This window comes from Xenopus laevis, chromosome 9_10L, assembly GCF_017654675.1.
Source record: "Xenopus laevis strain J_2021 chromosome 9_10L, Xenopus_laevis_v10.1, whole genome shotgun sequence".
Taxonomy (NCBI): Eukaryota; Metazoa; Chordata; class Amphibia; order Anura; family Pipidae; genus Xenopus; species Xenopus laevis.
The window spans coordinates 8,706,209-8,730,100 of NC_054387.1; the positions used below are offsets into that span (position 1 = coordinate 8,706,209).

A 23,892-nucleotide genomic window follows, 5' to 3' on the forward strand; every position below is an offset into this window, starting at 1 on the left:
TCCACTGTTACTATAGGCACCATCTCTCCCTACTATACCTGTTATCCCACAGTTACACTCCCTTCCCAGAGACTATTATCCACTGTTACTATAGACACCATCTCTCCCTACTATACCTGCTATCCCACAGTCACACTCCCTTCCCAGAGACTATTATCCACTGTTACTATAGACACCATCTCTCCCTACTATACCTGCTATCCCACAGTCAAACTCCCTTCCCAGAGACTATTATCCACTGTTACTATAGGCACCATCTCTCCCTACTATACCTGCTATCCCACAGTCACACTCCCTTCCCAGAGACTTATTATCCACTGTTACTATAGGCACCATCTCTCCCTACTATACCTGCTATCCCACAGTCACACTCCCTTCCCAGAGACTATTATCCACTGTTACTATAGGCACCATCTCTCCCTACTATACCTGCTATCCCACAGTCACACTCCCTTCCAGAGACTATTATCCACTGTTACTATAGGCACCATCTCTCCCTACTATACCTGCTATCCCACAGTCACACTCCCTTCCCAGAGACTATTATCCCACTGTTACTATAGACACCATCTCTCCCTACTATACCTGCTATCCCACAGTCACACTCCCTTCCCAGAGACTATTATCCACTGTTACTATAGGCACCATCTCTCCCTACTATACCTGCTATCCCACAGTCACACTCCCTTCCCAGAGACTATTATCCCACTGTTACTATAGACACCATCTCTCCCTACTATACCTGCTATCCCACAGTCACACTCCCTTCCCAGAGACAATTATCCACTGTTACTATAGACACCATCTCTCCCTACTATACCTGCTATCCCACAGTCACACTCCCTTCCCAGAGACTATTATCCACTGTTACTATAGACACCATCTCTCCCTACTATACCTGCTATCCCACAGTCACACTCCCTTCCCAGAGACTATTATCCACTGTTACTATAGGCACCATCTCTCCCTACTATACCTGCTATCCCACAGTCACACTCCCTTCCCAGAGACTATTATCCCACTGTTACTATAGACACCATCTCTCCCTACTATACCTGCTATCCCACAGTCACACTCCCTTCCCAGAGACAATTATCCACTGTTACTATAGACACCATCTCTCCCTACTATACCTGCTATCCCACAGTCACACTCCCTTCCCAGAGACTATTATCCACTGTTACTATAGACACCATCTCTCCCTACTATACCTGCTATCCCACAGTCACACTCCCTTCCCAGAGACTATTATCCACTGTTACTATAGGCACCATCTCTCCCTACTATACCTGTTATCCCACAACCAGAGTCCCATTTGTACCCATTAAACCAGGATTTTATTTCAAGATCACTCTATTGACATTGTTTAATGTCTCTTTGTACAGGCTATGAGCAAACTAAGGGGCTGTTCCCAGCATTGCAAGACAATACACAGAGGGTGATGGTGTCTGGCTTTTTGTTACCAGATCTATATTTAACAGATTATTTAAAAAAAAAAACTGCACTAACTGGTTGCAAATGTGACGCATAGCTAAATACAGATCTCATAATTGCTTGAGATTTGTGTCTGCCATTTAACTAGATCCTTTTTCCAGACTGTGCCTCTGATACCTAAGCTTAGCCTTGGGGCCTATGGGAATAGTCTTTCTCCTTTCTCAGCAAGTCACTATGATTGGTACCAGCACCATAAAAAACACTTTACTCAGTCTAATATTGTTCATACACTGTGTTGGTTTTCCATGACCAGAGCGAGATAGAGAAGCGGAGTTACTATATAGAGGAGCATTGCTTATCTTGTCATTAGAGTTACTACATGAGCAATTAGTATGAATTATCATTGTCTGAGCCTAAGATGTAGTGTTGGGGGAGCTGGTATACATTACTTGGCATGTGTCGCATGCAGCATAGAATAGACCTGGCTTTGATGTTGAACGCTTTCTCTCCCTTCCGTAATCCCTGGTTAACTAGATCAACCACTTCATCAGGCGTGATGTCACCTCTGGGAAGAGAGAGAAGGAGAAGACAATATAATATGGACATCTTTTCTACCTATTGGCCTTCACCAACAATGGGGTATTTCTAGGGTGGCATCTCTTGCACTGACTTTCCAACTAAAGTATAGACTTAGGGGCAGATTTATCAAGGGTCGAATTGAAAATTTGAATTCGAAATTCAAATTTTCAATTTTTTTATGGTCAAAATGATCAAATAGGTTTAGGGAGTTATTGAAATCCGATTCGAGGCTTTTTATAAAATTTGATTTTCGAGATTTAGCATCCTCTGGCCCTTTAAGAATTCAAATTCGACTATTCGCCACCAAGAACCTGCCAAATTGCTGTTTGAGTCAATGGGAGAGAAAGTTCTGGGATCAATTTTGAAGCTATTTGCAGCTTTCCTGGAGTTTTTTTTTTTTAGGAGAAAAAACTCAAATCATGTTTTTTAAAGTGTTTGCCTTTAAATAAACTGTTAGTTTGATGTAGAGAGTGCTGTTCTGAGACAATTTGCGATTGGTTTTTGTTTGCGCATTTAAGTTATTTAGCAGCTCTCCAGTTTGCAATTTAAGCTATCTGGTTGCTAGGATCCAAATAGTCCTAGCAACCATGCATTGATTTAAATGAGAAACTGGAATAGGAGAGGCCCAAATAGAAAGATGAGTAATAAAAAGTAGCAATAACAATACATTTGTAGCCTTGGAGAGATTGGGTCAGTGACCCCCATTTGAAAGCTGGAGAGAGTCAGAAGAAGAAGGCAAATCATTCAAAAACTTTAAAAAATAAATAATGAAGACCAATTGAAAAGTTTGCTTAGAATTGGCTATTCTACAACACACTAAAAGTTAACTTGAAGGTGAACTACTGTATTCTAATTAAATTCGATTCAAGTTTTCGGATTGATTGAATTCACCAGAGTTTTAAAAATGAGATTTTATTAATACATTTCAATTGGTCGAATTTGGGGGAGTTTTTTTAAAAAAAAACATGAATTTGAAATTCGACCTTTGATAAATGGGCCTCCCCATATTATGTTGTAATAAGGATACCAATTGTCCCATATGAGGGACCAGTTAATGTTGGTTGCTGACTCTGCTTGGCATAGACTAGTGAATATATGAAAGCTCTGGCTACAGTCTGATATTGTGATTGGTCAATGAATATTCTAATGCACTGACTGGTTATAGGTTGGTGCAGCCTTGTGAATGTTCATATGTTACAAATAGGTTGGTCTTCTCCTATGAATGTTCCAGGAACCCATAAAGAGATCGGTACTGGATCTGTGCCCATTCATTGCAGCAAAATTGGGCAGAGAAGGGCAGCCTTTCAGTGTACAGCTAAGATCTGGATATGGAGGAAAAACAATTTACCCTATACTAAAGGCAAAGCACCCTAGGTAGACTAGACCCTCATCCAAACAGCTTGACATTGCAGATAAATGGCCAGTGACTTACTCTTTCTGGCCCCATGGAATGGGTTCCACTTTGGAGTTAGCTAGGAAATGGGGGCTGTATCTGACTTCTACATAAATCACCCCTTCTTTGGCTTTCATTTCCACAAATTCATAGGCGATTCTCTTTATAGCTTCTCTGTCACCTCTGTATGGATGAAGAAAAAAAATGGTTATCAACGAAGTTCTTCTACTCCTTAAAGTGTAGACTAGAAGCCTATATGGTCTCTAGTATGGTTTGCGTTGGACATTTATGGAGGTACGTGGCAAGGAGGGCTTTGCTGTGTGAATCGGGGCCTTCTATGGTTGGGGTGATGGGACTTGGAAGGTGGTGGCCTATCAATGTCTTATCCTCCTTGAAGAGTAGACGAGAAGACTATCTGGTCTGTGTTGAAGTTTATGGAGGTACGTGGTGGGGAGGGATTCGCGGTGTGAATCGGGGGCCTTCTATGTTTGGGGTGTTGGGACTTGGAAGGTGGTGGCCTATCAATGACTTATCCTCCTTGAAGAGTAGACGAGAAGACTATCTGGTCTGCGTTGAAGTTTATGGAGGTACGTGGTGGGGAGGGGTTCGCTGTGTGAATCGGGGGCCTTCTATGGTTGGGGTTTTGGAAATTGGGAGGTGCTGGACCCTGGACACCCCAGTCCGACACTGTCGCAGGTTGCGTTAAGATGGCCATACATGTCTTAATTTGCCTGAGTATGTCAAGTTGAGATTGAACCATTCTGTGGTCCAATTGGTACATCGGCAGAAGAAGACGGTGGCCATGTACACATGTGGGCACATATATGGTATCCATCTGAATTGGGAAGTGTATGGCCAAATTTAGAGCAACACAATTATAAATCAGTGCATATACATCCGGTGTACCAGGAAATATGCAGAACAATATCATTGCTTTCAGGCAACACAACTGCTTTTTATTCTGATGATAGTTGGCCTTTAACAAGAAGGCTGGCATGGTGCCCTTCCCTGGCTTAGTTAATAAACCTCTTCAAATCAACTGACAAAATCTGTTTGTGTGTTAACAGCTTTACCCTAAGGATTGTGTGCGAAACGCAGGCCCTCTTATCTTGATAGCTGATTAACATCAGATGTGAGCCGGGCTCTCGCTGGCACGTAGTCATGCAGGAACCGCAAGCCGACAGGCAGGTTACTTACGCTATTGCTGGCATGTAATGATTGAATTTTTGGAGGAATTCGGTTAGACTCAGAGGTTCTTTGTAGGAAACATGCTCTAGGAGGCCTTCCACTGTGTCTGCGGGGAGCTTGATTTGTCTTTTCCTGGAAATACATTTAAAAAAATATATGAAATAAAAAGGTAAGACTAAACAAAGTCCGTAGCTTATGAGCATGTGCACATGTCCAAAATAATGCCCCACCTAACACATATCTACTAATAAAAAGATGCCACCACTATGGTCATATCCAAGCTTTAGAAACTCCTTGCCCAGATAAGACTTGAAAAAGGGGTTACTATAGGTGTGAAGCATTGCTTTTCTATAGAACCACACTTGGCTTCACTTTACAATCATGAAGTACCACAACATTGGGTTCTAAATACATAAACCTATCTAGCTTGGGCCAGCTTTGAAGATCCTGTTGGTAAATGGCTGCATCAGTCCATGGAAGCTGTCCTCAACCAGTGGTTCTGAATAGGTCATGATCTTGGCCAAATGACAAATTTAGCTCAATTTAGGCAACTGCTTGTCCCACATTAGGTGAAGACCTTCTCTCTGGTGCTTTGCCAAACCACCGGATCTTTTCGGTTATGGCCAGCTTCATACTTCTCAAGGAGAACCTACTGATCAAGATTCCCATTGCTGCTGATAGAGCCTTGCCATTATGCAGTGAGGGATTGATTTCGTATTTAACAGTTATTTTATGATTGGCTCAGAGCACACTTTAGCATTTGGACGACAGCTGAAATTTTGTTTGTGTGCTAAATAGATAAACAGTTACAGCGGAAGACATTCCCAGTCTTTCAGAGTCTCATTTAGTTTTAAAATGAGACTCATTTCTAACTCAACACCCTCTGTGCAACCAGCATGCCTTTGCAAATCTGCTTTATTTACTCAATGGTTTAGAGCCCCAGCAGAGCAATTTTGCTCCAATTTCATTATACATATATTTCTCTGCTAGGGATGCATTCTTGTAACTGGATGCTTCATAGGGAATTTATACAAAAAAGGATTAAATTCTATCTTACACTGTCTAAATGTTCAGTAACTGTTTCAGCATGGGTCAATTTGCTTAGCCGTCTATCTGGGGTTGAGTGACAACCATGATTGCTCCGATGTCATAATCTTATTCAAAAACTCTGGATGATGACTAGTTTAGATTTAGTCATCTTCTAGACATGGGAGCCCAAAGCTTCACCGATAAAGAAGTTCTTACTTTGCAAAATGTAAGATCGTTTCTGGTTTGATGCTTCCATCAAGGTGAACATGGAGTTCCACCTATAAAGAGAGGAAATGATGTTAAAATTGAAGTTTATCCATCATGTGCCTTCATTAAATAAATACTTTAAACCATATTTTGGCCTTGTATTCACCTTCCAGTTCTTAATCTGTAGCCTAACTATCATTATGCCAACATTAAGGTTTTCCTGGCTTCTTACCTCTAGGAACTTATACCAGAGAAGGCTTCCAGCTGTCCCTTGCTGAACTTGCATCTGCCTGGTCAAACAAACAATCATTGTTTGAACCCTATTTTTCCACCCAATGCCTAAGCCAATGCAGGAGCTTCATCATAGGACCTCCTGTCCAGTGAAAGTATGGTGAGTCCTCCTGAACATGGTCCCCATCAGAAACCCAAATAGAAATACACAAATAGAATAATAGAAACCTGCATTAGCATGACATCAAATGGTGCCCACAACTAAAGCTGCCATGCATTGTTAAATATGAGGGTTTCATACAATTTTGAAGGTGTGTGTGTCCAAAGAATGATTGGAACAGACATCCTTGTACCTTGGATATTGGTTGTTTCAGTTGGTTTGTCCTTTAATGCTGCTCTGTTCCCAGGTGAGCTATGTATTTATGGAAGGGAGATAATTGGGGGATGTGGGAAAAACAAGATAACTGGTTAGGGAAAAAGAAAGGGGGTTTCTCTGATCGTTGTATTTGTAGCTCAAACCACAATATATGTATTTTGTATTTGCTAGTTGTACCCCCCATAGGATGACATTAAATAACGCTCTTGTAGAGGTTCCTCAAGTCAAGTAGTATTGTATATAACTTCAAACACCACCTGGCTCAACTCAGCAGTATCCGTAATGTGGTTTGTGCTTGTGTTTTCAGCTGACTTTAGTTGTTTTTGATGGGCTCGTGCTGCTGATTTAACAGTTTAACCTTCCAGGGTACATAACGGGAGCAGTGACCTAACAGGAGGTGCAAAAAGGACAGATTGCCAAAGGGACTCAACATACAGTGGCCCCATAGAGCAGCAGTTGCAATGGGAAGAATGGAAGTACTACCAGAAAGATGGGGACAGTAGAGCAAGATGGGGACAGTAGAGCAAGATGGGGACAGTAGAGGAAGATGGGGACAGTAGAGCAAGATGGGGACAGTAGAGGAAGATAGTGACAGTAGACCAAGAAAGCAATGGCAGGTCATGATGGGGCGATGGTGACCATCACTTTGTATTGATGTTGTCCAAACTGCAGCCATTGAGTTGGTGTTGAGTGCTGCCAGTTGTAATGCAACGACAGCTGACAGAACACATGTTGGACAGTTCTATAAATAATTAGGTCCCACCTCAATCAATGACACCCTTATAACTGAGCAAAATAGTCAACTGTGCTGCACATTCTGCCACACCGGGAGAGGAATTCTCTAGGGCAGAGGGCACAGCCGCTAGAACATAGAACTGTAGCTCAGCATTTTCCTTATCACCGAGGTCTGGAAGAAAATTATTCAGCAACTAATTAATGGTTAAGGGTAATTGGGAGATAAACTGCCAATGCTGTGAAGTCATTTATTAGATGTGTTGTCATGTACTAATGATAATGTCTGACTTTCTCAGGCAAAGGAACAACATTACATATCAATGTCAGAATCCTGATATATTACCTGGGCTTTCAGGAGTTTTAGGGGACATGGAAATCAATGGCAGTTCTAAGCATTGGGGTGGATAATACATCATAAGGAAGGCATAATGTACCCCCTACTGTAAACGATAAGGAAATTGAAGTCATTGAGGGGTTGTTCTGTGACCATATAAAGGCACAAGGCTGCAGACTGAGTTATACAGGGAACTCTGAGTATCACTCATGTATTATAAGGGATAAAGTACCCCCTATTGTAAATGATAAGGATATTAGAAGTCACTGAGGGGTTGTTCTGTGACCATATAAAGGCACAAGGCTGCAGGCCGAGTTATACAGGGAACTCTGAGTATCACTCATGTATTCTAAGGGATAATGTACCCCCTACTGTAAATGATAAGGATATTAGAAGTCACTGAGGGGTTGTGTGACCATATAAAGGCACAAGGCTGCAGGCTGAGTTATACAGGGAACTCTGAGTATCACTCATATATTATAAGGGATAATGTACCCCCTACTGTAAATGATAAGGATATTAGAAGTCACTGAGGGGTTGTTCTGTGACCATATAAAGGCATAAGGCTGCAGGCTGAGTTATACAGGGAACTCTGAGTATCACTCATGTATTATAAGGGATAATGTACCCCCTACTGTAAATGATAAGGATATTAGAAGTCACTGAGGGGTTGTTCTGTGACCATATAAAGGCATAAGGCTGCAGGCTGAGTTATACAGGGAACTCTGAGTATCACTCATGTATTATAAGGGATAATGTACCCCCTACTGTAAATGATAAGGATATTAGAAGTCTCTGAGGGGTTGTTCTGTGACCATATAAAGTCTTCCAGCATTGCCGGGGCACAGCATTTCATGTAGTCCTGCAGAGTAGTTGTTGTTTCAATGCACAGAAGGTGGGAGTTTACAGCTGATATTACATTTTTTCCTCTGTTCGCTGTATTTTCCCATTGGAGCAGCTGCCACTTTTTGATGTGAAAGTAATTAAATTTTCTGCCTGCTTTGTCGTTGTAATTAGGTCATAGGTAATTGTTTCATGCGCAGATTCAGAACATTTTACTGGACCCGAGAGGACAGTTTGTTCCCCAGTAAGAGAAAGTTCTATTGTTATTTTCCAGAAAGATTTTTGCTGCAAACTTATACTCCAGTCAAGAGGGAAAGAATATCTTGTACGGGATCTATGGGAGAGAATAGTGTTTTCCTTACTATCCTACCCAACATGGCATAGATAGAGGAACAGTCTAGTACTGGGTAAACACTTTAAAGCTATTCATGTATTTATAATGGTACATTCATGTCACATTTGTATTCATACTACATCCTTCACAGCATGGTTATACCTTTGTTTTCTTATTTTCCGTGCAATGAAAAGTACAATCTAAATATTAAGACCTTTCTTACAACCATTCTTATCCCGTTCCATAGTCCTTCTGTTTTGTTATAATCTCCTTAGAAGAAGTGGTATGACCCAATATAGTGTAATGCCATAGTGGTTATAGTCAGTGGTATAGCACCATAGATAAATGGCAACAACATTAACAGGAACAGCCCCTAAATGTGCTCATAGTCTGTACAGAGAGATCCCATAAAACTATGGCAGCATAGGTATTCCCCTGTACTAAGCACAATTCAGCAGGAACATCCCCCTAAGTTTGCTCATAGTCTGTGCAGAGAGATACCATAAAACTATGGCAGCATAGGTATTCCCCTGTACTAAGCACAATTCAGCAGGAACATCCCCCTAAGTTTGCTCATAGTCTGTACAGAGAGATCCCATAAAACTATGGCAGCATAGGTATTCCCTGTACTAAGCACAATTCAGCAGGAACAGTCCCCTAAGTTTGATCATAGTCTGTACAGAGAGATCCCATAAAACTATGGCAGCATAGGTATTCCCTGTACTAAGCACAATTCAGCAGGAACAGTCCCCTAAGTTTGATCATAGTCTGTACAGAGAGATCCCATAAAACTATGGCAGCATAGATATTCTTCTGTACTAAGCACAATTCAGCAGGAACAGTCCCCTAAGTTTGCTCATAGTCTGTACAGAGAGATCCCATAAAACTATGACAGCATAGGTATCCCCTGTACTAAGCACAATTCAGCTGTATGTATAAAGTAAGGGGAAATAGAACTGTGGATTATTGGGTTCAACTGTTAAACCTTGGTAAGCAGTAAATCTGGGTCCAGCACCCTGGACAGCAGACATTGTGGGATCACTGTGCACCATGATTACTTTTTTTTCTGGTCTAGAGATGTGAGCTAAGTCTGGTTAAAGGGGTGGTTCACTTTTCAGTTAACTTTTAGTATGTTATAGAATAACTAATTCTGAGCAACTTTTCAATTGACAATCATTATATATTTTTTATAGTTTTTGAACTATTTATCTTCTTCTTCGGACTCTTTCTAGGTCACTGACCCCATTTAAAAAAACAAATGCTCTATTAGGCTAAAAATGTATTGTTATTGCTACTTTTTATTACTCATCTTTCTATTCAGGCCTCTCCTATTCATATTTCAGTCTCATTCAAATCAAAACATGGTTGCCAGGATAATTAGGACCCTAGCAACCAAATTGCTGAAACTGCAAACTGGAGAGCTTCTGAATAAAAAGTTAATGATAATAAAAAATGAAAATCAACTGCAGATTGTCTCAGAATATATCACTCTCTACATCATAATCAAAGTTAACACCAAGGTTATTTAGCTTTTTATTCAGCAGCTCTCCAGTTTGCAGTTTCAGCCATCTGGTTGCTAGGGTCCAAATCACCCTAGCAACCATGCACTGATTTGAATAAGGGAATATGAATAGGAGAGGTCATGAATAGAAAGAATAGTAAAAGTAGCAAGAACAATACATGTGTAGCTTTACAAAGCATTTGCTTTTAAGATGGGGGTCAGTGACCCCCGATTTGAAAGCTGGAAACAGTCAGCAAACAACGGCAAATAATCAAAAATCGATAACAAATAAATAATGAAGACTAATTGAAAAGTTGCTAAGAATTGGCCACATTAACATTTAACTTAAAGGTATTTCTACATATGCTCAGGAGACTCGGTGAACAGTTTGTTCTCTGTATAAAACAGACGCAGGCTTATGACGGAAATACCAGCCAGATTCTCTCCCCCAATCTAATTACACAGGAACATCCCGGGAGCTTAAACATGACAAGTCAGACGGGAGTTGGAGCAACGTCCCCTGGGCGGCCAATAATAAATGAGAGAGCAGCTCGGAGGGGAACAAGGAAATCCCATTGCAGTGGCTTCTCTCTTCATTACTAGGAACAGGAAATGATGTACCGCAGGTATTTGCTACTGAAATACCAACCCCTTCAGCCTCTTATACACCAACTCCTCTTACTATTTACTCACACATGTATCTGAATTTACAACTAGACAGGGAAAAGCAGTAAGAATAACCTCCCCCCTTACATAAAATCTCTCTCTCTCTCTCTCTCTGTGTCTCTCTCTCTATCTATCTATCTCTATCTATATATAACAAACAAGGGAAAGTTGTGCTCACCACTATTTTTTAAAACCATTAGGCGGGGGTGCAATGAGGCTGTGACCACAAGATACATATAGACAAATACAAGATTCCTCTGCACTCAACCCATTATCAATATATTTAAGACAGCGACATTTTGTGCTACTGCTACTGAATAATGCCTTACCCTTTAAACAACACAGGGATTGTTTGTCTATATATATATATATATATATATATATATATATATATATATATATACACATACATACACATATATACAAACACACACAAGAAATCCAAGAGAATCCGTACACACAGGTCTTACTACTTGAATAAAAATGTTTTTATTGCAGAGCTTACAGCCTAAAGTTTTGGCCTCATCCAAGGCCTTTCTCAAAGTGCCGAAATGTTAGGCTGTAAACTCTGCAATAAAAACATTTTTATTTAAGTAGTAAGACCTGTGAGCAGCAGCGGCGATTCAGACTAAGGAGCCGCCTGAGGCGGCTCCTGCAATGCCGCACCCCCTCACCAACTTACGTGTCGGGAGGGGAGGCAGAAACACTATTGCGGAGAGCGCAATTGCGCTCTCTCGCAATAGTACAGCCGAATTTCCGGTTCAAAAACCGGAAATCCGTCTCTTAAAGGTGCAGGAGCGGCTTTTTGCCGCCCCTGGAATCCTTTCAGCCGCTGCTGCCTGAGGCGAGTGGCTCAGCTCGCCTCATTGGCGGCGCGCCCCTGGTGAGCAATCTGTGGGTTCTGGCAAATGAAAGAGGGGCTGCTATAAGGTGCCATAGAAAGTCACTATTTAGTGGGCTGGTGGGAGCTGTTTGGGCCTCTATGTGGGCTGATTGGGCCTCTGTGTACCTGAAATGCCAGGGCCTATTTTAATTCTCAGTCCGGACCTGCCTGTGAGTACAGATCTTCTTGGATTTCCTGTGGCTAAAATTATGGATACTGCACCCAGGCATATAAACTTTTTATTCGAGAGTGCCGGCTTTCCTTGGTAATATATAAATATATATATATATAGTGAATAAAGTACCCCCTCTTGTAAAATATAAGGATATTATAAGTTACCAAGGAGTTTCATGACCATATAAAAACATGAGGCCGAAGGCCGAGTGTTTTTATACAGGTCATGGAACTCCGAGGTAACTTCTAATATCTTCATATTTTGCAAGTGGGGGTTCTTTATTTATTATAATACACACATTTCAATGAGTCATGTGACAGAAATGACATCAGAACTCACCGTTTATAACTAATGACATCACTACTCACGGTTTATAAGGATATAATTTACAGGATATTCATGGCTTTTGTGTATTATATATATATATATATATATTCGTCTTCTGAGTGACAATCTCCCCGAACTGCCTCAGCGTGTTTTCCCCATAGGCTACACATTTATTGTTATTGTTACTTTTTATTACTCCTCTTACTATTCAGGCCTCTCCTATTCATATTCCAGTCTCTTATCCAAATCAATGCATGGTTGTTAGGGTAATTTAGACCCTAGCAACCAGACTGCTGAAATTGCAAACTGGAGAGCTGCTGAATAAAAAGCTCAACAACTCAAAAACCACAAATGATAAAAAATGAAAACCAAATGCAAATTGTCTCAGAATATCCCTCTCTACATCAGACTAAAAGTTAACAAACCCTTTAAGACAGCTTCTGGCCAACAGGAGCTTCAGTTTTGGCCCATTGATATCTGACCAAACATTAGTCAATTCAATTGTTTTGGTGTGAGACATGGACCAGGGTCTGCCAATGACAAGCTAGAATATCTGCCACTATATGGGTGACTTGTGATGTGTGCAGTGATTTTGGAGCAAGGTAACATTCTTGTGCTATAACACAAAGATAATACAATTGCAGTTATTGACTGGCTATAGAGACTGTTACACTGGGTGATATAATAATGATCGATCAAGTTCTACTAGAATTACACTCGTTCCCAGACTGGAAGCACCTAAAGCAGTTGGTGGTCAGATGCTGCACTTTATCACTAAAGGGGACTTTATTTCCAAAACAGATTTCCAGGAGGCTAAACCATTTACGCAAGCGGATCATTTTAAATTCGCTCAGATAAAACATTTTTATCAAAGTCTAGGAGGTTCAGTCACATTAGGTAGAGCTCTAACACCATTTGAAACAATGTGCTCGTCAAGCTCTCCCCCGCGGCACAATATATCACAAATTTATGCTCTACTGCGCAATTCTCAGCAATACGTTAGCCCTTCATACCTAAATTCATGGTCTAAAGATCTCCTTATCGACTTTCAGGAGGATCAGTTCAGTGATTTTCTGACAAAACTTTTTAAGAGTAGTAGATGTTGCAGAATCCAAGAGACAAACTATAAGATAGCTACTAGATGGTACCTGACTCCCTCCCGGCTTAAACTTATATATAAAAATTCCAATGGGATATGCTGGAGATGTGGGTTAGAAATTGGTACATTAATGCATATCTTCTGGACGTGTCCACTCATACAAGTATTCTGGGGACACATCAGAATTGCCATGCGGCACATACTAAACTTTGATATACCTGACGATCCAGCGTATCTATTACTTTTTCACATGGAAAAATCCCTCCATGACTTCATGTCCACCATAGAGCCACATCTATTGAATGCGGCCAAGATTCTGATCCCGCTTCATTGGAAACAACCTACAACCCCGACATTGCGAGATTGGTATAGGAAAATAGAAGAAATCCATAAATTTGAACAACTCTCTCTCTTTTCGGTAGACCAATCCAATACTTACAGCTCAAAATGGTATAGTTGGCTTTCTTTTAAGGAATCTGACTACTATAAAAGGACTATCCCCTAACTGAAATATACTAATCTGCTACAGAGATTCCTCTGCTTCTCTCTCCCCTACCTACAAGCTTACATTGTGACTATGTGCATTGTTTCTTTATCAGATTACTCATCATGGCCTAATGTAATGTGTAACAACATGTCTGTTGATAATCTTGTATCCTTCATCCCCCTTTTCCTTTCTGTATCCCCACTTCCTATGTTGTTTAAAACTTTAATAAACAGATATTTGGAAAAAAAAAAAAAAAAAAGCAGTTGGTGGTGGCACAGGTTCACCTTGTCGGCCTTATTTGCTATTGTAGATCGTCATGACCAGGACAAAGGACAACTGAAGTCTGTTACTGGAACAATAATTATATGACAACAAATTCTCACCTTGTTGGTGGGGCAGCCTTGCCCAAATACTGGTCAACAAAGATTGACTTGAACCCCAAAAATTCTGTTCGGTGGGACAGTCTGATTCTATTAGGTTGCAGAAGGCAGTCAGATCATCTAGTGTTCCTACTGGAGCAGTTATTGGCCAATTACACTCCAGTTGTTTGTATCACCAACAACACATCTAGCCTCCAACTCAGTAACAACACATCTAGCCTCCAACTCAGTAACAACACATCTAGCCTCCGAATCAGTAACAACACATCTAGCCTCCAACTCAATAACAACACATCTAGCCTCCAACTCAGTAACAACACATCTAGCCTCCAACTCAGTAACAACACATCTAGCCTCCAACTCAATAACAACACATCTAGCCTCCAACTCAATAACAACACATCTAGCCTCCAACTCAGTAACAACACATCTAGCCTCCAACTCAGTAACAACACATCTAGCCTCCAACTCAGTAACAACACATCTAGCCTCCAACTCAGTAACAACACATCTAGCCTCCAACTCAGTAACAACACATCTAGCCTCCAACTCAATAACAACACATCTAGCCTCCAACTCAGTAACAACACATCTAGCCTCCAACTCAACAACAACACATCTAGCCTCCAACTCAGTAACAACACATCTAGCCTTCGACTCAGTAACAACACATCTAGCCTCCAACTCAATAACAACACATCTAGCCTCCAACTCAGTAACAACACATCTAGCCTCCAACTCAGTAACAACACATCTAGCCTTCGACTCAGTAACAACACATCTAGCCTCCAACTCAATAACAACACATCTAGCCTCCAACTCAATAACAACACATCTAGCCTCCAACTCAATAACAACACATCTAGCCTCCAACTCACTATGTACAGCCAATGTCTCCTTTACTATTTTTAGGAGTCTCCTTTAAGATCCCTGTTTTTCTCTTTGTCTAAAGGGCAACTGAAACTTTTGTCCTGGGTGTATTGATTGTAGCTCGCTCATAAGGAATGTTAGGGCAATAAAGTCCAATCCTATAATCTTATCACCTTTCTGATGTTGCCTTCAGAGCTTGTTAATAACATGTTTGCATTTAAAATGCATTACTATCGACTCAACATTTACAATGGGCTATTTTGATAAAATAAGGTCAATTTTGCTGCTATGAACATCATTTAGTAGATGGCTGCCCACACATATATGAATCAGCTTATGGTTTAACTATTAACCCACAACTTTTTTTTATGAGTGTTTCAGAATGAAACTTAGGCATCACTATATATCACAATGGTGTTTCCATTACCCTGAACACGAAACACTATAAATGTTTAGGGTAAGGCCACGCGAGGAGGTTCGGGGAGATTTTGTCGCCTGGCGACTAATCGCCTCGTCTTTTGAGCGACTATCTCCCCGAACTGCCTCAGCGTTTTTCCTCATAGGCTACAATGCAAATATATTTTCCCTTGAATACACACAAATGAGAGCTGCAATATTTTCATTTCTGGTCAGTTAATATGGTAGCGGTGCAGTCAGCCGAGAAGCTGCAGTTGAATATCTGATCCTCGGACGCCCTGACATTAATAGGAATATTTTTAGAATTTGCCGTCTTTCTGATCTCCCGCCAGGAGGAGAGAACTGTAGACGTTCAGTTTTTTTAAACTGTCAGATATGTTTTGATAATGATGTTTTGCCACCCCGTTATACGACTGCATTGCTCGCCAAGAAAAGGCGTTTCGTTTTTGGTACAACAGAGCAGTTCTTTGGTTTGGGGTGAGATCCTGTTAATTCTCTTGGAGATTTTCCATCATGTCTGGGAGTTACACTGAGTAAAGGATACGCCTGACCTGTGCTTGTAGCTCAAGTGTTCAGACGGCTGCAGAGAGGTTTAAAGGGTAACTAGAATAACATTTGCCAACAGCAGATTTTTATCTTTATCTGTTTATAAACATCGCTAAGCCATCCAAACAGAGTGATACTAAGGAAAATACTTGTATTGAAATCATACAACATAAACAATCCGTTCTTTGTTTAACTCATGTTATCCAAACTTCAGCATTTGTTATAAGATAATGGGCAGCATTTATAAAGTCCCTCTCCAGTGAAAAGGGCGCAAATGTGCAATTATTTCTGTGCTAATTTGCACTTAGTAAGTGCAACACAGATTACGGTGCAGTTTTGGCTTGCTGATATTACACCATTAGCAGGGCGGGCATACAGGCAAACCCTGTTTTTCAAGAAACATTTTCCAGGAAACAAAAAAGGAAAAACCAAAATATAAGGCTCAGAACCATAAAATGGAAGGGAGGGTTAAGATGGGGTTTAACTGTAAATAAATGGCTTAAAATGCAGAAAAACGTAAAATCCAGGAAATGCACCCACTGGAAAAGGAGCAGAATGCTAAAACATTAAATTGGTATCGGGGTTTCGTGTTAAAAAGAAATGTATAATAGTTGGGTTATTCCGGCTTGTGAGAAGCGGTGAGCAAGATACAATGCCTGGCTGTAACTTGACTGTAAGTGATGTGGGTTACACACTAGTATTGGACGGGCTGGCATGAAACACACAGAACTCATGGGTTGGATGGGTTCAAGCCCGTGTATCGCTTTTCCATTGGGTCTGAACTTTGTCTTGGCTGCACCCTGCCCATGGTGTCGGCTCCCTCTGAGTTTCCCTTCTTTCAGGCAGCCATATACATTTTATATATATAGTTTTATACTGGTGCTTACCAACCCTCCTTCTCCAGTAACGTTGGAGTAGGGTGGACATGGGTATAAGGAAGGACGGTGCACCAGGTTGGGTAGGTTTCTGGATTGGCCTAAGAAAGGTTGGGATTGGGCATGGGTTGGTAGCAACCCACTCTGGGCTTTTTTTTTTGAGACCTTATTTCATGGTATGACTTAAAATAAAGAGAAATCTGGTTTAAAAAAAGCCAGGGCTGGATCACCGTAATGACTTGGGGTTAGGGTTGCCACCTGGTCGGTATTTTACTGGCCTGGCCGGCAAAAATGATCTTTGATCCCAATGTTATTAATATGGGAAAAAATATAAATATATAGGAAGGCCGGTATTTTTTTTCCAGAAAAGGTGGCAACCCTACTTGGGGTTAGTTGACATGTCTAAGGTTTGGACATATACATTATTGTTTCTATCTCTCCAGAAAGAACCTTTCAATGAAAAAAAAAGAAAGGAAACAGCATAATCCTATAACAATATAAGTGCTGCAGGTTTTACTAATTGCTCATTGCCCGCAGGGTATATAATGTGCACCCTCCCTATGCTAAGGCTTTGACTTCACACAAGAGGCACAATTTTTGTAAATTTGCTTATTAATGGCCACGCTAGCCAGACAGAGCGGATCTGCTAATTGTATGTGAAATGTAGGGAAATAAGAACGGGGCAATGACCCCTCCCGTTGCCGGTTCTGCTAATGTCTAGTACTTGTTGAGCAACTTGGCTCTAGCATTTCAGTGTGTCGGGGAGACTTGGCTCTCGCATTTCAGTGTGTCGGAGAGACTTTGCTCTAGCATTTCAGTGTGTTAGAGAGACTTGGCTCTAGCATTATTCTGTATTAGAGAGACTTAATTCTAGCATTATTCTGTATTAGAGAGACTTGACTCTAGCATTTCAGTGTGTCGGGGAGACTTGGCTCTCGCATTTCAGTGTGTCGGAGAGACTTTGCTCTAGCATTTCAGTGTGTTAGAGAGACTTGGCTCTAGCATTATTCTGTATTAGAGAGACTTAATTCTAGCATTATTCTGTATTAGAGAGACTTGACTCTAGCATTCCAGTGTGTTGGAGAGACTCGGCTCTAGCATTTCAGTGTGTCGGAGAGACTCGGCTCTAGCATTTCAGTGTGTTGGAGAGACTTGGCTCTAGCATTTCAGTGTGCCAGAGAGACTCGGCTCTAGCATTTCAGTGTGTTGGAGAGACTTGGCTGTAGCATTTCAGTGTGCCAGAGAGACTCGGCTCTAGCATTTCAGAGTGTTGGAAATAAAGTTGGTGGTCGGGGATAGTGATGTGCCAGCTGGCTTGATACCCATGGGTCTGGCGGGTTTGGGACGACCTTAGCATGCCATTTGCGGGTGGGTTTGGGTTGAGCTCTTCTGCCTGCTCTCCCTGCCTTACACTGCTGGCTTCTGGTTTTATAGGTGCGTGCTCGCCCTGCCCCTTTTGCAATATCATTGGCAGGGAGGGGTCAACGAAGGCCCATAAATAGAGGTGAGGAGGTGGGCGTTTGTGGGCTTGGGTTGGATCGGGTGTAGGTCGAGTTTGTCTTGACCCTCACATCACTAGTTGGGGTACATCTGGAGTGCCCCCTTTATTTTGTAGACTATTGTTTATAGGAAAGCTCAAACATGGTTGGTTCCCTGCAGAGAAGAAGCTGTAGGTAAGAAGAGTGAGGAATAACAAAGCAGAGCAGAAGGGCAAGATGGCTCCTGCCAATAGCTAAATGGCACATCACCTTTATATAAATAACACCCACCTCGAAGACAACCCGAAGTGCAGCAACCATAACATTCAACGTTTCAATGAAAGGTCAGACTATGAACTTGGCACTCAACGAACACTAGATAACCACACTGTTCCACTAAAAAGCAAAATGTGTCTGGCCTGAAGCCAAACAAATGCAGCTCAGCTTGTCACATGTTCATTGAACACAGAGAAAATAATGCTGGTAAACAATATCCACTAAGTAAAAAAAAAAAAAAAGTTGGCACCCAAGCCAGTTTATTCTTCTCTAACCAAATAGGATATGTCTCCTGATTGCAATTGGCAGTTCTTTTGCATTGCCACTGTGCAGATTAACTGGACCACAATACAGTATTTGCCTGTTGTAAATAATATGCAGCTGCAATAATCTCCGGCCGACTGAACATAAATGTCATGTCTTTGGGCGTAGGAGGAATAAATAAAACCCATGGTTCAATCCTAAATCCAGATCAGTCATTGCCCCACCCTGATCCATGTTACTGTCCATGAAGCCCCTGTTCCTCATAGCCATGAAAATCTGGACTAACCTTAGAACATCTCATTAACGCCTTTAGACACAAAGATGGTTCAATTTATCCTGTCTACACTTAGAACTTGAATCCACTCCCCCATCTAATATCTCAAACAAAGTGGGGCTTTACTAAGCTGTTCAATTAGAGGGTTGGACTAGTGTGCCAGAGTTCCAGAAGGTCTCCTGGTAGGCCTTGGCCAAGGGCAATCTCCATCAGCCCTTTCTTTATAGGCAGTGGTGGAAATGGTGTTGGTAGTGGGGCCCTCAATGTCAGTTTCTTTGATGGCCCTACTTGGCCCAGTCCGACAGTGTCCTTGTATTTTCTAATTGGGTCCATATGCAGAAGTTCTAATGTCAACCAGACTCGGCACTTCATAACACTTTCATCAACAGGATCAGCTGTTTAGGCGTTAGAAATATTTTTGACCGCCATTTTGGAAAGCCAAATTGTCTTTCATGGAATCTTTGATCTTCTCTTATATGTACATGTAAGTGAGATATTAACAGTAGTCTTCAGATTGCATTCCTGCCCAACCACTTTCTGAACCAGGTCCAAGTTGGAGGGTATAACATGGGTCGCTGTCATTGGAAGGATGCTGCTGCCAACCATATAAAATCATTAAAGAAGTCTAGAGGACTCATGATGAGGAGCATGTATCATCATTATCATCATATCAAGATATTTATATAAACCAATAACAATAACAGGATTTATTTAGTAGGGAAGTGCCACAGTAACACTTCCCTAAGTTCCAGATTCAGAAGAAGTTCTCTATATCTCTGTAATGTTATGTAACCATTAACATTAGAGTTTGCTTCCCTTTTTTATTAAACGAAAACTGCTGGAACGACATTCTACACACCAGCTGATATTTGAGAAGGCAGAACAAATCTAGAAAATCTCGTGTGCCCCAAGATGGCCTCTGCACGGTATCAGCAGTGCGTTTGAGTCAAATTGACTTCTGCTTGGCCTCTCAGTTACACGTGTGCTCTGATACTGTCGTTTGCTGTGGACTGTGCCTCATTTAGCAGCCTGATAAAGAGAGACAGACATGCTTTTTCCGTGTGACATTTAATCAGCTGACAGTCAGTGGAGAGACATCTGATATGGCGTTGGCTTCACTGTTGAACAAAAGAAGATAACCTCCTGCTTTGCTTCAGTGATTATGTCTTGACATTTTACCTTATTTCATAGATCTCATTGTCCTTCCCTGATTCACCCAATCCATCTCCATTGTTCTTCCTGTCATCAGGCCTATGGGGATCTCATGGCTGGAAGGATGGATCTACACTTATAAAGAAATTATTTACAGTTGTCCAATGGATTGCTGATATGAAGGCATCTACAGTTGGCCTTTGACTTTGAGATATCTTCTGTACTTATGTTCCTGGCATTAGTCTTTGGCCAAATGGGCATTTAAGCTGCCTGGTGTGGCCCTATCTGGTTTAGTCTGTCAACATCTGTAGATAACAAATAGCATTTTAGAGAATAGGGTGGCCTAGATGCTTGTTGGCAAGGGAGCTCTTGACTAGGCCCACTACTTGCTTGGTGTCCTCAAACTCCAGTAGTGATCTTTATGTAGCAGTAGAGATTAGGAGCTTAGTATAACCCATAGCAGCCTATAAACAAGCAAGAACTACAAAATGTACCATAAAGTCTGGTGAAGTGCATGTTTAAAATGCAGTGCTCTCATAGAGTTATGCCTTGTGTCTTCCTCACAATATGGGGCAACACACATTAAAATATTGTGTTCTCTATATGAAGGAAAATGTTGGCCCATTTTTGGCAATAGCATGCCGTCCTTCATGTTCCTACATCAAAAAAAAATAACGCTGCTTGGGTTGGGTCACAGAGGAGTAAGACAAAAACCAGATTTACTTGACTACCATTATCAAGACAAAAATCAAACCTTTGAGTAGAGTTTGCATACACAACATCAGATGCCACAAAATATATGTAAACTTCTCTGCTCCCATGACATTCTGTTTTTGTATCACGGTATATTTTTAGTATCCCAGCATTTTGTTCTTTTTCATGGGGACTTTGTGACACTTCAGTTCCTTGACATTTTGGCTCAAGTGCCTGGATTCCTATATGCTCGGCGGTGCTGGCCCCTGCTGATCTTGGCTGTTCCTCCTTGTGTCAATTTTTACTGTCGTCGTTGCATGTGGGAATTTTTTCGTAGGCAGTGTCTTTCCATTATTAGAAGGCATTTACATTATTTATCACCACTGGAATGCATGTGGGATCTTTAGACCTAGCGGTATGGGACGGGGATAATGGAGAGGTCAATTAAGAGTTTTGTCCAAGAATTGATATGAAAGTCAAACCTGGGTTTCTGGGTTTCCCTTAGACCAGGAGGCTCCAGACTTCAGTTCAAGGTGTTATTTGTGGTCTGGGTTCCCCCATTGTTCTATCGGTTGTTGTGTGCACCTAAACAACCTTCAAGCTCCTCTTCTACCATATAGCTCTTGTGCCTCCCAGGTAGACCACAGTTTGGAGTCCTGCAGCGGGTCGGGTACCTGCAAAAAAAACGAGTAACCTTTGGGTAGAAGTTTCAGGTGCAGGTATAGATGCAGGTCGGTGGTTCTGCAAGTTTGCGGATCGTGGGTCAGGCTGCGGGTCTTTTCAATAGAGTTTTTCTGATCATGCCTACTTCTGATGATGTCACTTCTGGTTTACAATGAGAGCACTTCCTGATTCGCAGATCGGGTTGCGGATAAGATACTTGCGGGTCGGGTAGCGGGTCCAATCGGGTAAGAAAGTGGGTCGGGGTGTGGGTTGCAGGTCCCAGGTCGGGTTCCGGTTTAACAAATTGGTTCCGCGCAGGACTCTAGTTCACAGATCTTGTCTTCTCTGTTAATAATTGCCCCCATGAAGAATGTTAGACACTTATCAGCTCAAACTGATCGAAACACGTCCAAATATTCACCTACTTTTATATTGTGAAAAGTAGAAACTTATTTATATGTTGTATAAAGGGTTGGACTGGCCAACAGGAGAATGGGGTAAAAATCTTGTGGGCCCCGCCAGACCAGACCAATCCCCAGGGCCACCTGAGCTACGCTCTGACCTCTCCTCTACACAGTTGGAGTGTGTGTGGGCCTCTTCTGAAAGAGGCTTTACAGTAAAAGGCTCCCAATCCTCTTGTGCGGCAACTTCGGAAAACGAAGCGCTTCCAGTTCCACCCTGCCGGGGATTTACATTCTAGCCGGCTGAAGGCAGGGGAAGGCAGTTCGGGGAGATTAGTCGCCCGAAGAAGAGGAGATTTGTCGCCGGGCGACTAATCTTCCCGAATCTGACCGTGTGTCTCTGCCCTTAGGCTAAGGCCACACTAGGCGATAGCGCCGCGATTTGACTCGCGGCGACTTTTCGCCGCGACTTTTAAGCCGCAATCGCTGGGGAAACTTTTGCGCTGGCGTCTATGGGGAATCGCGAAAAATCGCCAGCGTAAAAACACACGCGGCGATCTTTTCTCTACTGTCGCTCGAAATTGCCGCGCTAGGCGATTTCGAGCGACAATAGAAAAAAGATCGCCGCGTGTGTTTTTACGCTGGCGATTTTTCGCGATTCCCCATAGACGCCAGCGCAAAAGTTTCCCCAGCGATTGCGGCTTAAAAGTCGCGGCGAAAAGTCGCCGCGAGTCAAATCGCGGCGCTATCGCCTAGTGTGGCCTTAGCCTTAAGGTGCCCCTGTATCTTTGGATCTACTGGTCCTTACATAGTGATCATAAAATGGGAACAGTTACAATTCTAGAAAATATACTAAACTTTAGTAAAGGTAAATTAAGTTTTCACACATCGGGTTTTACTGTGTTTATACCTTGTAGGCTTTTGCGCTAAAAATGGTTCATTACTATGTTTTCTTAAACTACCCTTGTTCTTAGAGAAGCAGCTCAACCATGCGGTTTGTCATTATTGCATTGTAAATTGCAGACTCATGCTGTCATCAGTCACTTACTGCAGGCAGTGGTGTCAGGGATCCCTATTTAGCCACCCCCCCTTCTGCTGTTACATGGTTCCGCCCCTGCAGCAGGTGTTCTCTGTCAGCGACTCACAGCATGTTGCCTGCAGCTGCAGAGAAAAGGGTTCGGTTGAGCAATTAATCTAATGTCTCTTTTGAGAGTTCGAGAACTAAACTGCCCTTAAGATGAGGCATTTACACTCTCCTTCTTTGACTCTATAACCCTTTAAATATTAGATAACATCTTAACAGCCCTTGCTGCTGACTGGCATTTTTTTTGCTAGCGCTTCAGTTTATTATCCACAAGTATTCCAAGGTCCTTCTCTATCAAGGATTCTACTATCTCAGTCCCATTAAGCATATAAATAGTCTGCATATTTTAACATTCTAGGTGCTTAAACTTCCATTTATCAACACAGAATCTAATTTGCTGCCCAGATCACCAGTTTGTCTAAACCCCGCCCCCCTCCCGCACGAATGAACCAGACCCATCCTGGATGGATGGAAAAGTTCTGCATGGTTCTGTCATTGGAAATTCCCTATTAATGATGGGTGAATTTATTCTGCAGGCGCAAATTTGCTTGAATTCCCGCAATTAGCCGCCGGAGAATAAATACGCAAAACCGACGTGAAAATTTGCTGGAGTAAAAAAAAATGGACTCCGGTGAAATTTTTTAGGACACCGGTGCAATTTCGCCAAAAACGGACGCCGGCATAAAAAAAATGACACC

General features: G+C 41.8%; 1 protein-coding gene across 2 annotated transcripts in view; it reads right to left on the minus strand.

The window, feature by feature from the left end:
- ada.L (adenosine deaminase L homeolog) overlaps positions 1-23,892 on the minus strand; it is a 41,279-nt gene that overhangs the window by 13,135 nt on the left and 4,252 nt on the right. For both annotated transcript variants that reach the window (XM_041575818.1, XM_041575819.1), the window contains exons 2-5: positions 5,840-5,901; positions 4,604-4,726; positions 3,446-3,589; positions 1,884-1,999 (exon numbers count right to left, since the gene is read on the minus strand). In XM_041575818.1, coding sequence (XP_041431752.1) covers positions 1,884-1,999; positions 3,446-3,589; positions 4,604-4,726; positions 5,840-5,901 — 445 coding nt within the window. The remainder of the gene's footprint in view (positions 1-1,883; positions 2,000-3,445; positions 3,590-4,603; positions 4,727-5,839; positions 5,902-23,892) is intronic.